The 14,458-nt window shown below is 58.0% G+C and overlaps 1 protein-coding gene across 4 annotated transcripts in view; it reads left to right on the top strand.

Annotated features, from left to right (window-relative positions):
• The window catches only part of GRID2IP (Grid2 interacting protein), a 63,859-nt gene that overhangs the window by 15,922 nt on the left and 33,479 nt on the right, over positions 1-14,458 (top strand). For 2 of the 4 annotated variants that reach the window (XM_068908133.1, XM_068908131.1), the window contains exon 1: positions 8,602-9,196. The exons of 1 other annotated variant lie outside the window; for it this stretch is intronic. In XM_068908133.1, coding sequence (XP_068764234.1) covers positions 9,162-9,196 — 35 coding nt within the window. In that variant the 5' untranslated portion in view covers positions 8,602-9,161. Of the gene's footprint in view, positions 1-1,168; positions 1,510-8,601; positions 9,197-14,458 lie in introns of those variants that run through there. One more of the 4 variants, XM_068908132.1, reaches the window with a different exon arrangement.

Genomic DNA, 14,458 nt, shown 5'->3' with positions numbered 1-14,458 from the left:
AGGTCTTCCCATAATGAGAAGCCTGGATAACCAGAAGGCTGAACGTCCTGTCCCCGTCGTTGCTGCTGAGCTCTGCCTTGTGCGGGAAGTCGTGGTGCCGATGGCTCCCAGCTCCCCTGCAGTCCCCACCTTGTGCCCAAACGACTCTCTGGGATGCTAAAGGAATAAGGGCCATGGGAAGGGGCTCGTTGCACAGCCCATTGGGCCAGCCCCCCGCGCACGCGGCGTGCAGTGCAGCCCCGGCCGTGCAAGGGGCTGCCCTTCTGCCCCTCACAGCAGCCCAGTGCTCAGCTCTTGGGTGCGGGAATTCTCCAAGGGCTGTTTCCCTCTGAGATATCTATGGATGTGAATTATTTTGAAGAATAGGGTTGTGGTGAGACCAAGGAGGAGCTCCGCCTGGGAGCGTGAGACCTGCCTCCCCAGCTCCCTCCCTGGTCTCCGTAGCAGTTCAGTTCCCCCAGGCCAACCCAGCCTGCAGAGCAGAGTCAGTCCCCTGCAGTAATGCTGAATCCCAATGTCTTCCCAGTCCTCCCTCCAGACCTAGCAGTTCCCTGAGATACTGTGGTGATATAGGAGTCCCACAGACCTGCACTCCAAGGGATTTCAGCGGTCAGGGCTTTTTGATGCCTTCCCACCTTGCAACCCCAGGAGGAAACCTGCCGATAGGGGCTGGGAAGAGCCCTTTCCCCACAGCCGCTAGTGGCAGGGTGATGGCTCTTCCCATCGGCCGGGGCCTGGGGCTCCATGACCCTCGGAGACTAGAGAGGAGAAGGTCTGCCAATGGTTTCGATTTCCTCACGCGCTGCCCAGGGAGGCAGGATGGTGCAGAGGGAGCCACCATGGTTCGCTGCCGTGGGTAACCCCCGGCCTGCCATGGCGTGGGCACGCTCCCCTCCCGCTGCAGCCCTGCCTGCGGTGCAGCTCTCGGTGCTGGCACGCACTGTGCAGAGCAAGGCAGCCTGTAAATCCCTGGTATGCTGCTAGCCCTCGCTCTAGCCTGATTGGATCTTCCCTCTGCACCGGCTCTATTTATTTTTGGGACGCTGCCGCTGCCAGCCCTCCTGCTTTGATGGTTCCTCTGCAGGTCCCCTTCCCCAGGCTCCCCCCGGGAGTTAACGTGTTCCTGCAAGGTGCTGGTTTGCAGCGTAACCCAAGACCCCTAGACTGATCACACAAATCGCCTTTCCGCAGAGACACGGGCTGCAGACACCTCCTCCTCCTGTCTGTCCTAGGGCTGAGTTTTTTGTTTGAGTTTTCCTTTTTTCTTTTTAGCTCAAATGGATTTCATCCCATTTGTCCAGAATTAAGCTCCTGCAGATTTTAATTTGCTGACATTTTCTTCATCCGTTTGGTTGTGGATAGCAGGGATAATGCACGTGCTGTGCCAGTTCCTCCCTGCGCTCAGATCCCCTGCCCATATGGTTGGTGTGTATAGTAAAAGTGCACAATTGTAGTTCTGCTCAAGAATGATGAAATTCAGCGGTGAGAGGGAAAGATGAGCTGTCTGGGGTAAGTAACGAACAGACCTTTCCTGGGGACCCAAGGGGGGCTGGGATGGGAATGGTTTTAAAGCAGCTTAATTCTTCAATCTCGCAACCCCAGGCAGTGCAAAAACTAGATGTGCTAAAAGTTAATTAACTCGTAGCATCCTTATTGCATGGGAGCTGCTATCGTCAGAGACTCGGCGCATCACAACTCTGCCAGGTGGGGGATACCTTTTATTTTGGAGGGAAACCTTTTGTTTTGTATTCCTCCATCACCTGTAAGTGTCAGAGCCTGGGTCTAGTCCCCGGAGAGCAGCAGGGGCTTCACCCTCCCGTTCCTCCACGGTCCTGCCACCCGCGTCGGGGCACGGCACCCCGGAGCCGGGAGGGGTGCGGGGGACTGCGTTGTTTGGAGTAGTTCAGCATCCCCGAGGTGTGGGCACCTCTCAGCACTTCCCTTTTTTCGGAGTTGTTTCCCAACCGGGCAGGGCTACAGTTCCAGCACAGAAATTGCACCGTCCCTGCACGGAGGGTACTCTAATGCCATCGGAGCGGCTGCGTGCTTTTCCCCCCTACTTTGGGGGACAAAGTCATTCTCAGAGCTGAGCATTACAAGGGCTTCCTCACCTACACTTTTAAGGGCTTTAGTACCGCCAAAGCGCCGTGTCCCTGCCGCCGTGTCTCGGCGGTGTGCGGTGTGCGTTTCCCCAGCGCTGGCGGCAGCGCCGGAGGTGCCCGCGCCGCGCTCCCTGCTGCCGGCTTTGCCCAGGCTGCCCGGCAGCAGGGTTTGGTTGGGAAACATCTGTTTGCGCTGAAATTGTGAAGGGATGAAAACGCAGATCCCGTCTCCCTGTTGACCTTCAGCGTTGTAAAAGCTTGTGTATAAAATACCAGTGTTGATGCCGTGCTTAAACAGACATCGTCCCATTAACCTGAATTTGAGTAGCTGGCTGCGTGTGTGCTCTGGAGTACACCACATTCACACCCTGGGTGTATTAATTCATGAGATGATAACTCTCATGTTGTTTAGATTGTTATATATTGTCATGTATCTTCTTTAAGTCGTTCTGTTGTGCTTTATTGTGCTGCAGGGAGAATATAGTGAATAACAGTTTGTTACTGTCCTTATTTGTTTGTGGTCTGGTTGCCTTTTAAACAGCCTCTGCTTGTTGGAGGTGGAAAAAAGCATTAAGTAAAATCTGCAGTCTGTCATTCTAGGTGCCTTTTGGGGATGGGCTAAGGCACGGGCATTTTTGATTGCAGGCACTTCTGATCCCTGGCGAAGATAAAACCGCTGCCCATCAGGGGTTCTCTGATTACTGAGGAAATTCCACCGAGTTCATTTTAATAATGGTTCAAACACAATCTATTTTTCTCAGGTTGTTTTTCATGGCGATAAAATTGCTGGGCATGTTCCTGTATTAAAATAGTCCAGCCATCTGTGACTTTCTCTGGATAAGACATTTCATTTTAGCCATTAGGATTTATATATTATACATTGTGCCGTTTCTGTGCTTGCCTCCCCCTCCCCACTTATCTGCTCCTGCAAGACTGGGGGAAAGCTTTCACTCTCTTTTTGTGTGAAAATACAGCTTGTAGGAGATACAGACAATATCCCCACTGAATCTGCTTCATTCTTGTTGCTGATTTAGATGGCATTTAAAACTTCAAACTAACAATGTGCTGCTGTCTTGCAATCCATGCAGATGCTGTATGAAATTGTGGTGAGAGTAGGAAGATAATGGAGGAAAAGCAGCTTCTTCTTTGTTTCCCTCAAAAAAATCACTAATCTTCTAGCTGGACATATGTTAAACTGCCCCCAAAAAGGAATTAGGGCAGCAGAAAAAAAAAATCTACTGCTAGATAGGAAGAGTGACAATAATTGGGAGTGGAGTTCTTTTTATATGGGTTGAGTTCAAATAGGTCACGACCAAAATACCTTAGTGCAAAATCTCCTATTAAGAGATTAATTTGTTTGGACAAATCAAACTACTATAATGCAGATTATATCAGCATACCATGGCTGCATATTAAAACGGATTTGCAACTTTTATTTTGGAAAGAAGTTATTTAGTCTGAATGTTTTCTAGCTTTCTTGAATGAAACACAAAAAAATGAATCTGCCTTGGTGTTCCCAAACCAAAGAAGGAGCTTAAAAAAGTCGGCAACTGTCCGAAGTAGAAGGTGCACTTTGAGCCGCGGTGCCTATCCCCCGGCCGGGCGGCAGCAGGATTGCACTGCTGAGATTTGGTGCTCCCCTTCCACTTGCGCTGCAGGAAACAACGGCAGGACAACACAGCAGCACAAGCGTTGCTGCTCTCTGTGTCTTTGAAAACCAGTGGGTAGGCAATCCCTCTCCCGCGGTAGCTTGTGACAACACTCCCAGTGTCCTGGAAACTGGTTTGACATTGAACATTTAGAGGCAGAATAAACTTGGGCCGTGCACAGCAAAACGCACTCAGCTCTAAGACCTCCCACAGTGGCCTAAGCCGGGGGGCAAAGGCCTGGCAGAGGTCTCACCTGCCGAAGCGCCGGCGCTCAGACCTGCTCCTGGGAGAGGAACGTGCCTCAGCACACTGGAAACCTCAGCCCACAGGTCCCCGGCTTCCCGCAGGGCACCGGTGCTCGAGCTCGCCCACAGGGCATGCACAAGCTGAGCGATTTGGCTGCAGTCCCGGAGCAGCCTGTGACAGAGCGCCCGGTGCCAAGGCAGGGAAGCCCTGGGGATGCTCTTGCCTGCCGTAACTTAGAGCAGCCTCTGGGCTCCCCCCTGCTGCTGCAGAAACCGTCTCTGGAGGGCAACAGCCGCCTGGGCATCGCCTGAGCGCGGCAGGGCTGGGCTTGCTGTGCGGCACTGACGTCTCCTACCACTACTCCTTTGGCATGCCGGGGGCCTAGGACCTGGAGCTGTTTGACTCTTCCACGTTCAGGGGTTGGATTTGACCAGATCCAGTCTCTAACTTCAAACTCCAGGTGCTCCAAGGGCCCCTGTGAAGAGACATGATGGGGAGGCATCCCGGAAGATGGGCTCCCCGTTAGGCTTTCGTCGTGTGCGGAGTTTGCACTGGCACAGTGAGCGCCAGGCACTGCCAGGCAGCCACTGTTTCTCTTGCTCACTTTTTGCTGCTTTAAAAGCCTCCCCTCGATGTGGACGAAGGAGGAGGGAGCCCTCAGTGTGCCCGCCAGCCCTCTGCGCACAGCGAGCCGGGGGCACGGAGCAGCGGCCGGCAGGAGCCTGGACAGACGCAGCTGCAGATGGTGCTGAGGAAGGTGCTGGGCACATGGGAGCTGCCTGCAGGCCCCGCGTTTCCCCGGCACGGCCGCCCGCCCGGCTGCCCGCCCGCTGGCATCAGGCCGGCTGTGAGCGCCGCGAGCTGTGGGCGGCGTGGGGCTCGCCGGGCCCTCTGCTCCGGCACTGCGGCCTTTTCCCAGCAGCGTCCTGCCAGCGGCTGGCCGCAAAGAGCGCCGGGGGCTCTGGCATCGCCCCACGCGCTGCTGGCTCCGGAGGACTCGTTGCGCCGTGGATCGGACGCGTCTTCTCCGGAGGACTTGTTGCGCCGTGGATCGGACGCGTCTTCTCCGGCTCCAGGTTGCTGTGACCCTGCGGAAGGGAAGTCCCGGCAGGTTGTCTGCGTGCGTGGTCCCGGCGAGGGGGCCGCAGCTTGGGGTGACACACCGACGCGGGCAGCTGGGCATGGGTGCCGGCCTGTGAGGCCGGGGCGGACGGCTCTGCGGTCTGCGGTGAGCAGGCTTTTGCTCTCATGGCCGGGCCCCCGTCTCTGCACGCCTGCTGGCAGTCAGGATGGAGGCCACAGAAAAAAGCCCTTCTGGCACTTTCTTTTGTTTCTAGAAGAAATGTTTCTGGGTCCTTGGCAGCTCGGGAGCCAGGCTGCCAGTCCGCTCTGGTGGAAGGACAAAGCCATCGGCTCTCGATGGATTGGACCCGCTGCCTGAGCGAAGGTGACATCGTTGTCCGTGGCGGAGAGACGCTGCCGGCCCACGGACCTCCCCTCCTTCCTGCTGGATTGGGGAGAGCCTGCGGTGACACGGGAGAGCGCCCCAGGGACGCGGTGCCCGTCTATCAATAGGGAAGGTCACCGCCTTCGAGTGCAAACCGCAGCACTGGCTCCAGGGAAGCTCTTACTGGCCTCTCGCTCGGGGACCAGAGATGCCGAATCAATAGTCATCTGAGCAGGGGACAGCGCAGCGCGACAGCCTGGATAGGGGAGTACGGTATGGAAAGGGCGGCAGCGTGGCGCTTCCCAGGGCGGCAAAACGCTGCTGTGCAGGGGACGCGCCGGCAGGGCTGGGCAGAGGCTCCCTGGCCAAGGCACCGACGAAGGGGGTCCAGGCAGCCCCGTGCAGCGGGAGCAGCCGCCGCACCGCAGCCCCACGCGCCGCGCCGCGCCGGGGCGGGCGCCTGCTCTCCAGCCGAGGCAGCGGGGAAAGCGGGGCCAGTGCAGGCAAGGAGCCCCAGGGGAGCTCGTCCCGAAACGCCGGAAGGCATCGAGCGTGCCTTTCCAGTGCCCCGGCTTAGTCGCTTGCCTCAACAGAAGCCCACCGGCCCCCGCTCATGGGCTGGACGAGTGATGCCGGGTCGGGCTGGATTCTCACATCGCCCTGTGGCGCCCGGGCTGGACTCGGCGCCCGGCAGGTGCCGTCCGCTCACGGGCTCCCACAAAGCTTTAAGTAAAGCCTGGTGTCGTCATCCTGGGTTACCGCGGCTCCAGGCTCTGTGAGGGACTTGCTGCCGACGCTTTGGCAAACGGCAGCATCGCAACAACCTCGTCAAACCTGACAAGTGTGTTAACGGCGTTGCGGTGCTCGGCGCTGTCTTGCTGCGCTCAGGGTTTGTCTCTGAGAAGCCGGGGGGGCCTCAGTGAGCTCCCCTCCCCGGCCTACAGCCGTCAGCCCCGCGGCTGCCGTTCTCAGGTGGAAAAGGGCCTTCATTTCTATTTAATGATAATAACGGGTCACATCTGCAAAACATCTGTGGCCAAATGAATAATTATTGAGCCTTCCATTAGAGGGGATGATAGACTTGTGTACACAAAAATCCATTGTCGGAAAATTACAGTTCTGTGCTCGCTGCAGAAGCTGGAGTAGTAATTTCCATTTGCAACTCCTTCTCGTGCGCTGCCCGTTTATAGAGGCCCGTGTGTCCCCGTGTTGTCATGTCGTTGCTGTCGGTGGCTGGCGGCCAGCACAGGGACTGCAAACACACGTACGCGCACGGCTGACTGCCACCTCTGCCCGAGCGCGGGCAGGGTGTCCGCCTGTGCTGGCCGAGCTCTCCTAGGCGCACGCCTCCCTGGACTCCTGTGAAACGTAGCAGGGGGGAAACTGCTGAAACGCAGCCGAATTTCAGTTCCCTTGGCAGTGCCAGGGCGCGGGTGGGCTAGCCCCTTCGCGCTGAGGGATGGTGTAATTTGTGCAGCGTCGGTCTCGGAGGAAAGGTGCAATCAGCAACATCCTGCCATTACAGCGCGCGACAAGCCCCCCTTCTTGCATGCCGTGAAGGGGGAGCGGGGCGGGCGGGCGGGGGGCTCGGAGCAGCCCTCCCGCAGGGTAACCCGGGGTGCTGGATGTGAGAAGGGAAAAGATTTTGTGGATATTGGCAAGTCCACTTCGACTCCAGACTGAAAGCTATTTAGCAAAATCCAAGACTATTAGAAACCCTCATATGCTTTTAATCCCAATAAAGAGGGATTTGATTTGTTTTTTATGCCATTAACTGTCTCCTGCAGCTCTTACAGGCCCCCCCTGCACTGTGGGGTGAGTGCCCAAGAGCCTGGCTAAAATCTGCTAAGAACTGGTAGAGAAATCCAGACAAGAAAAGGTACATTAAGTGTGAGAAAATCTGTGCAATTTAACAACCAAAAGTCTTGTTATATGGGTAAAACAGGGAAAGACTTTTCTATTGCAAAAGTATGTGAATTTTAGCATCGCAGTATACTATTGGGGCAGAAGTATTTTTCCAGATTGGTAGCTGTTTATACAGCACAACATCAATATAATCCAAATGTAGTTCAGTGTTTTAATCCACCCTGGGATGTGTTTTTCTGCACAACTGAGAGACTCAAGGTCAAGTCTTTGCTAGGTGCTTCAGAGCTAAACCATACATTTTTCATTTTTCATTCCTCTGCTACCTGCAGATCATGTCTTATGTTGGCAGCTCTGGAAGGCTCCACATCCTCTTTATCAAGTGCTCTGTTTAGAGATGGCATTCTTTAAACTAAAGATTTTTTTGTCTTCTAGGCCTAATGATTTTATTTTCCAACTCTGCGGAAAAGGCTTGAGGCACCACGGTGCATGGAGTTCATGGTTTTACATCTTGGTGCTGTGTTAGGAATATCTGGCGTTACAGTATTTTTCCTGTTGTGTGTAAATAATGTGCATCGTGCCAGGCAGCCACGCAGGTCTGTACAGCCCTAGCCTTAAGTCATGTCGCCTATTCAGAGTTTATAGACGAGGGTTTAGTCCCGCTCCCATTCTTTGTCTGAACAGTTGCAGCGGGCTCCACGCCTTGGCCTTCTCTTGCCGCCTGCGCGCAGCACCGAGTGCACGAAGCCCCGGACTGCTGCGTTACCCTGGGGGTACGCGATGCTCCGAGGCGCCAAGCAGGGAAGGTCTGCGCTCGTGACTTCACTAAACTAAGACCCGCTCCCACTCCTGCTCTGGCCCCGGGATGCCCGCGCGGCGCAGGATGAATTCCTGTGTTGGAGCGGCAGCGAGGGCTCCGGGCGGATGGACGCCTGGGGGCCGAGCGCGGCATGAGCGCCGGCTGGGGCGGCAGGAGAAGCCGGGGCAGCCCGGGAGCTGTCGGAGACGCAGCGCGGGAGCTCGGAGGCGCCAGGCGCCCGCCGTGGCCTCCTGAGGGCAGGGAAAGAGGCCAGAAGAGCTCCCCGGGGGACTGAACTCGGCCAGACTCGCAGCCGGTCCTGAAGACCCAGAGCGGGTCTGAAGGCAAACTCTGGGAGAGCTCTGGACCCACGAGCTCCAGGCTGCAGCCAAAACCGCCGCCAATCGGCAAGAGCTCTCTGGCCGCTAAACCTGGAAGCGAAGCGATCCACGCAGTGCAGTTGCTGTTTTCCTTTAAGATTTCTCACCCATTATAGCAGCATGTAATTTAAACAGAAGCACTTTAGAAGTCAACTAATTAGCACCGCCGAGGCATCCCTCCGGAGTTCGCGAGGATCCGTGCCCTCCTTTCCGCGCGGCGATGTTACAGGATAGTTCCAGCTGGAAATTACAGAGACGGCAGTTTTAGAGGAAGCGAAAGGCTTCTGAGCTGAGTTTCGGGGGACACCGCTGGTGCAGCTCCGAAGGCGCTGGGAAAAGAGAAAACAAAGCAGACATTAAAGCAGAATTGATAAAAAAAAAAAAACAGAGGAGGAACTGGCTACACGGTGAAGCCTCAGCCCTGGGACAAAGAGTGCTAGACGAAAGGCAAGCGCGAAGGGGAGGCAGGGAGCCAGCCCAGGTAGAGTTTGCTGGCAAGCGGGCCCATCTGGCCGCGTCCCCGCGCACCGCGGGGGTGTGAAGTGGCAGGGGGGCACCGGCTGGCGCGCGGCTCGGTTGTTGGATCCGGCCGCGTCGTGGGCGTGAGCCGAGGCTGAGCCGCATCTGCATGAGGAGCTGAAGCATCTCCCTTTTGTTCGTGTCGCACCCCTACAAATGGGAAAGGACCGGAGTTTCTCTCGGCATTTTCGGTACGTCTCTCTGATCTGCTTCTCCGTCTATAATGCATGATGATGGATTTAATGAGAATGTCTCACAGTCTGGCAAAGGCGGCTAATGGGTGCCACCCACAGAAGCAGCGCGGGCTGCGCTCACCGGCGACTTCTCTCGCTGCCTGCCCGAGCTGGTTTTTCTGCGCATCGTGTAGCACAGCCGGGAGAGGAGACTTTGTCTCCCTGGCTCTGATGTGGCCGTGCCGGGAACGCCGTTCCCCGTCACAGCATCGTGCCGAGAAGTTGGAAGGAGTCGAGCTAAACTAAAATAAAAAATTGGGGGTGGGGGTTGGAGGGGCTGGGAGAGCACATCTGTGCCCGTTTCGGCTCCGTGATTCACAGATATCCGAGGGGGATCCTCAGCGAGGACAGAAGGGTTTAGGGCTGCTGCGCGGTGCGGGAGGGGTGTGATGGGGTGAGACCTCCCGGCACAGCGCGATGCGGCAGGCTGTCCCCAGGCCTGGGGTTTGCCCAGCTCGGCTGGAGAAGCCGTCTGTCCCGAAAAGCGTGGCATTGCGCTGGGCAGAGGGCCTGGCGGACGGCGGAGAGCAGCGGGGCAGGGGCCAGAGCGGGCCCGTCCGCCTGATCTCAGCACCCGTTGCGGGAAACGTGCTCTTTTCAAAGGCGTTTTTCCAAGTTGCTGCAGTGGGTGCAGGGCTGGTGGCGAGGGGGAAGGATCTCGTTAGCAAGCGTAAGCTGAAGAAATAAGACTATCCATTAACAGACAAACTGCTAATTACCTGACTATGGGTTTTAAAAATAGTGACAGTGACAAAGCGTGAGATGTGCTGCTAAATATCGTCTGCTGAAATTAATTTCACAGCAGCCGAGAGCAGCGCTGAGGGCCGGGCCGGGCCGGGCCGGACGTGGCTTCGGCCGGCTGCGTTTCCCGGCCCTGCGCGGAGCCGGCCGCGCTGCCCTGCGGGAAGGGGCTGCCGTCCCTGGCGGGGCGCTTTGCCAGGCGGGTCTGAAGGCAAAGCAACTTGCGGCCCTCTAGGGATTTAGGTGGCCTGGAAAATGCCCTGAATTCCCATTTGTGCTGAAGGACGTTGACTGAACGCTGTTAAAGAGCGTGTCCTGACACCGTTACGGAGGAGGGTTCGGGCGGCGGTGCTCTGCAGGAGTCCTCAAGCGGGCGCAGGGACCTCGCCGTGCCAGGGCCGGGGACCCCTTTGCCGGCCCCTTTCCAACAGGGAACAGGCCAGGCCTGACCCCGAGCCCAGGAGGAGGAGGAGGGCAGAGGAAGCAGAAGGCAAGAGGATGGTACTGGAACGGCTCTCAAGCACTCCCTAGGGAGCCAGGGGAGCAGGACAAATATTTCCGTTTCAGGCACACTTGTTGCTAGGTTTAACGCTGGCCCTGGATGTCACATCGCCAGGGCAGGTGCTGCAGCTGGTGTGGGACCTCCCGTCCTGTCCCGTCCCGTCCTGTCCCATCCCGTCCCGTCCTGTCCCGTCCTGTCCCGTCCCATCCTGTCCCGTCCCATCCCGTCCTGACCCGTCCCGTCCTGACCCGTCCCATCCTGTCCCGTCCCATCCCGTCCTGACCCGTCCCGTCCTGTCCCGTCCCATCCCGTCCTGTCCCGTCCCATCCCATCCTGACCCCGGCTGGCGAGCCAGGGCTCTGGGATGGAGCAGCCGGGGCCGGGGCTGCAGCCGGGCCTGACGCTGCCAAGCCGGGGGCTGTGGCTCCGGGTAACGACCCAAACCCCTCGGGGGCTGCTGTCGACTGTGCAAGGCAGGCGCCAGGTTTGGCTGGGGTGAGCGTGTCACCCGCGCTGCCCAGCCCGGCGCCTGCTAGCTGGGTGAAAAGGTGCAGAAACGCCAGGGCTGGGGTGATTTGGGGGTTTTCAAGACCTGAAATGATAAAACCGTGAGCAACCTGGTCATGGCTGTCCCTGCTCTGAGCAGGAGGGTGGACTGGAGACCGCTCAAAGTCCTCTCCAGCCTGAACTGAACCACGATCCTATGATTTCTGTGCACTGCTGAGTGCGGCTGGGGGCTGGCCCTGCCTGGAGATGTGTCTGGATTTGGCCAGGAGACCCTCCCCGACCCTTTCGCCAGGGTGCTCCGAGCAAGCTCCAGGGAGAGGTGCGGACACGTGCCAGCTCGCGGGGCATTGGCTGCTCCGGGCACGGCCGGGGGCACCGAGAAGGGGCCGCCGCTCCTGCAGCGGGGGCTGGTGTCGGGAGCTTGGAGGGATGTCTCAGAGCAGAGGGAGTCAAAACCGTCCCTGGAGATTTCCAGGTGGCCCAAGCAAACGGTGCAACCCGAGCGAGGTGTCCTGCTGGCCAGGGGCGGCGGGGTCAGAGGCGGGCTCTGGCGCGGAGGGCTCGCGGGGCTGTTGAAACGCAGGGTCTTCGCCTGATCCGAAGGTGACGTGCTACGTGCGTGTAAATAGAGCAGACGCATCGGGCACCCTTTGCCCCATCCAGGGTTGGCTGCGAGGTGGCAGCCCCGGCCAAGCTCTGCGCCTCGGCTGTCACGCTGACAGGCGAAGCGCTACGCGGGGCTTGTCCTGCGCGGGGGTTGTGGCAGAGGTCGCTGCGGTCTCCTGCTGAGCGCCAGGCACCATCGTGCCGTGCCAGGGCCGGGAGCGCAGCGCAGGCGGCGCCAGGGCCGCAGCGGGGACAGCGTGAGGCCTCAGCACCGGCTCTCGAGGATCCCGCGCGCTGCCTCGCTGCAAGGTCCCTCATTAAGGACCAGCTCTGAGCAGATGCAGCTGTGCAGGTGTCGCATACACTGAGACACTGACTTGCCACTGACTTGCACAGCTTTGGTGAGCCGTGGGGGCATCCAGCCTCCTCAGGCTCTGAGGCCGCTCTGTCACCTCAAACTGGCGTTTCTGAGCCCAGTGCTCATGTCCTTGCTGGCACTGCCCTTCCGGAGGGGGACGTCTCCGTGACGAGGAGTGTGGGGCCCAAAGCACAGCAGTGCACGGACAGGTTTGCTTTGATGCAGGACCGGGGGTGGCCGGGCCACCCGCCTCGTGATCGCTCTCCCACTGGGGGCATCCAGGCAGGTGAGCTTGGGAGCGCCTCAGGCTTGGGCATCATCCAAAATACACCAGAGATTTCACATGGATTCAGTGGTGCCCGATGCGTTGGGTGTCTGATTTCTCTGCATTTTCCCTGCTAACGACGACTGTGGGCTCCACTCTCGGGATCAGCGCTCCTTTCTGCTCTCCAGTGGGGAAATCCGAGAGCCTTTGGGGGAGCTGGGACAACGCAGCATGTTTTGCATGCTCTGCCGTGACCTACTGGGGAAGGACCTTCCCGGCTGCTTCCCAGCCAAACCCTGCAGGTCTCCTCCAGCCTCGGAAGGCCATCATCTCCGCATGGCTCTGTGCCTGCAGGGGCATTGCGGGAGCAGCGGCGCGGCCGGCGCGTTCGAGCCACTGGAGGGAAGCGCCGTGCCCTGAGCCCTCTGGGCACCTCTGAGCTTGTTCCTCCGCCAGCCGTTGCTGCTGTGCGAGACCCAGGGCTGCAGCGGCGGGTTCGTGCTGCAGAGCAGAGGGAGGTGGCGCGAGCCCTGCCGGCTGGCTGCACCTCCCGCCCTGTGCCGGTCCCCTTGTCCATCCGGGCACCGCTCTTGGCCGGTGCTGTGGGACACCTCGGGGCTCCAGGGCTGTGCAGCATTAAGGCTTTATTCCTGACTGCAGGCTTCCCAGCTCCTAGTTCCTTCCAGCCTGGAAACACCTTCCTTTGCACAGCTTTATGAAATTCTCTGCAAAGGATTTTGCAGAAGGAGAATATTTTAATAGGATTATTTTTACCAGTCGTTTAGCTCACCTCCTTACTTCTAGCACTGAGTCAAGTTAGAGCCAAGCACTTAGAACGTGTCTTCGAGCCTGTACGTCGCTTCTCAGCCCCGGTTTTTGGTAGCCTGCAGGCTAAATAGCGCTCAGTGTAAAGTGGGCCAGCCGTACAGATTTCAAGAGGAAAAGTTAGATGAGAACTTGCTCATTTTGTCTGCCAGGAGTCTGGATGTCTCCTTGGCAGGAGGAGGACGCGCAGTGCCACGGCAGGGGCAGCGACCCGGTGCTCGGCCCCAGGGTGGGCTGGCTCCCTGCCTCCTTCCTCGTCTTACCATGGGGTGCGACAGCCCGTGTTCCCGCAGAGGCCTCCTTGCAGCTGGGTGAAATATTTATTAGCATGATTTCACCCTTTTCTATTTGTTGCTTAATCACAAGTTGACTGTGAATTGCACCAACGTGTTACTTATTTTAAGTTATCACCAAATGCTTAATATGAGCATATGTCAGCCTCGGGATTGCTTGCGATCTGTCTGCTCCTACTCGTCATTAGAGTATGAGTTATTATTTTGAGCTCTGGCTTTCAATATGAGGGAAATAAAGAGGTTGTGGTCCTGGGTAGATTTGAGATTTGAAGCATTCCCCCTTTCTTCTGCTCTGAATTCATGGAGGCTTTCAAATTCCTTTGGCAAAGCTGCCCGAATGATGGGGAAGACTCCCCGGGAGCCTGTGTTTCCCACAGGGGAGGCAGCAGGCACCAAACGTTTTGCCTGGAGCTGACACGAGGATGCCCAGTGAGCCGGGCGGCAGGCTTTGCCAGGACATCTCGGCGTGGGATGGGTGGGAGGGCTCCTGCCTGCGGGGCCTTTCAGGCCCCCGGCTGCCCCGCGCCGCCCCGCGCCGCTGCAGCCGGGTGAGCAGCCCGTTCGCCTGCTGCTGGTGGCTCCGCAGGCAGCCGGCCAGGAGCAATGGCTCTGCGCTAGGAAATGGCCTCAGCGCACAGTCCCGGCCTCTCCGGTCATGCCTCGTTAGCAGCTGGCCTTCGTCAGAGCCGCCTCGTGCTTCCCAGGAGCAAGGCGCAGCTCCTTGGAGCCAGTTGCACTGGGCCCTCTGGAGCCAGCTCTGAGCTGGGCCCAGTTAACGCCAGCACTAACTGGGAAATGTGACCGCCAGCCGGTTTGGAAGTGACGCTTGTGTCCCTCCTCCTCGGCAAGCGTCGGAATTTGTCTTAATGTATGGAGTGTTTCCATGAGCAGCGAGGTGAAGAGCAGTAGCGAGCCTCACAAGACGGCATGTGTAATGAGCAGATGCAGCTGTGCTGCTGAGGACTGTTGCTATAGCGTTACTGCAAGGTAACGGTTTCTCAGGAAGCCCCAAACGTGCAAACGGAAGGGGTAGGAATAGGTGAACGGGGTGTCAGTATTTCACTGTTCACATGGCAGAAGGAAAAGAAAAGAAAGAGAAGGAAGGGCATCTCCCCAGGTTACA

This window comes from Struthio camelus, chromosome 15, assembly GCF_040807025.1.
Source record: "Struthio camelus isolate bStrCam1 chromosome 15, bStrCam1.hap1, whole genome shotgun sequence".
Taxonomy (NCBI): domain Eukaryota; kingdom Metazoa; phylum Chordata; class Aves; order Struthioniformes; family Struthionidae; genus Struthio; species Struthio camelus.
The sequence above is the reverse complement of the archived record's forward strand: the minus strand, read 5'-3'. Positions and strand labels throughout refer to the sequence as shown.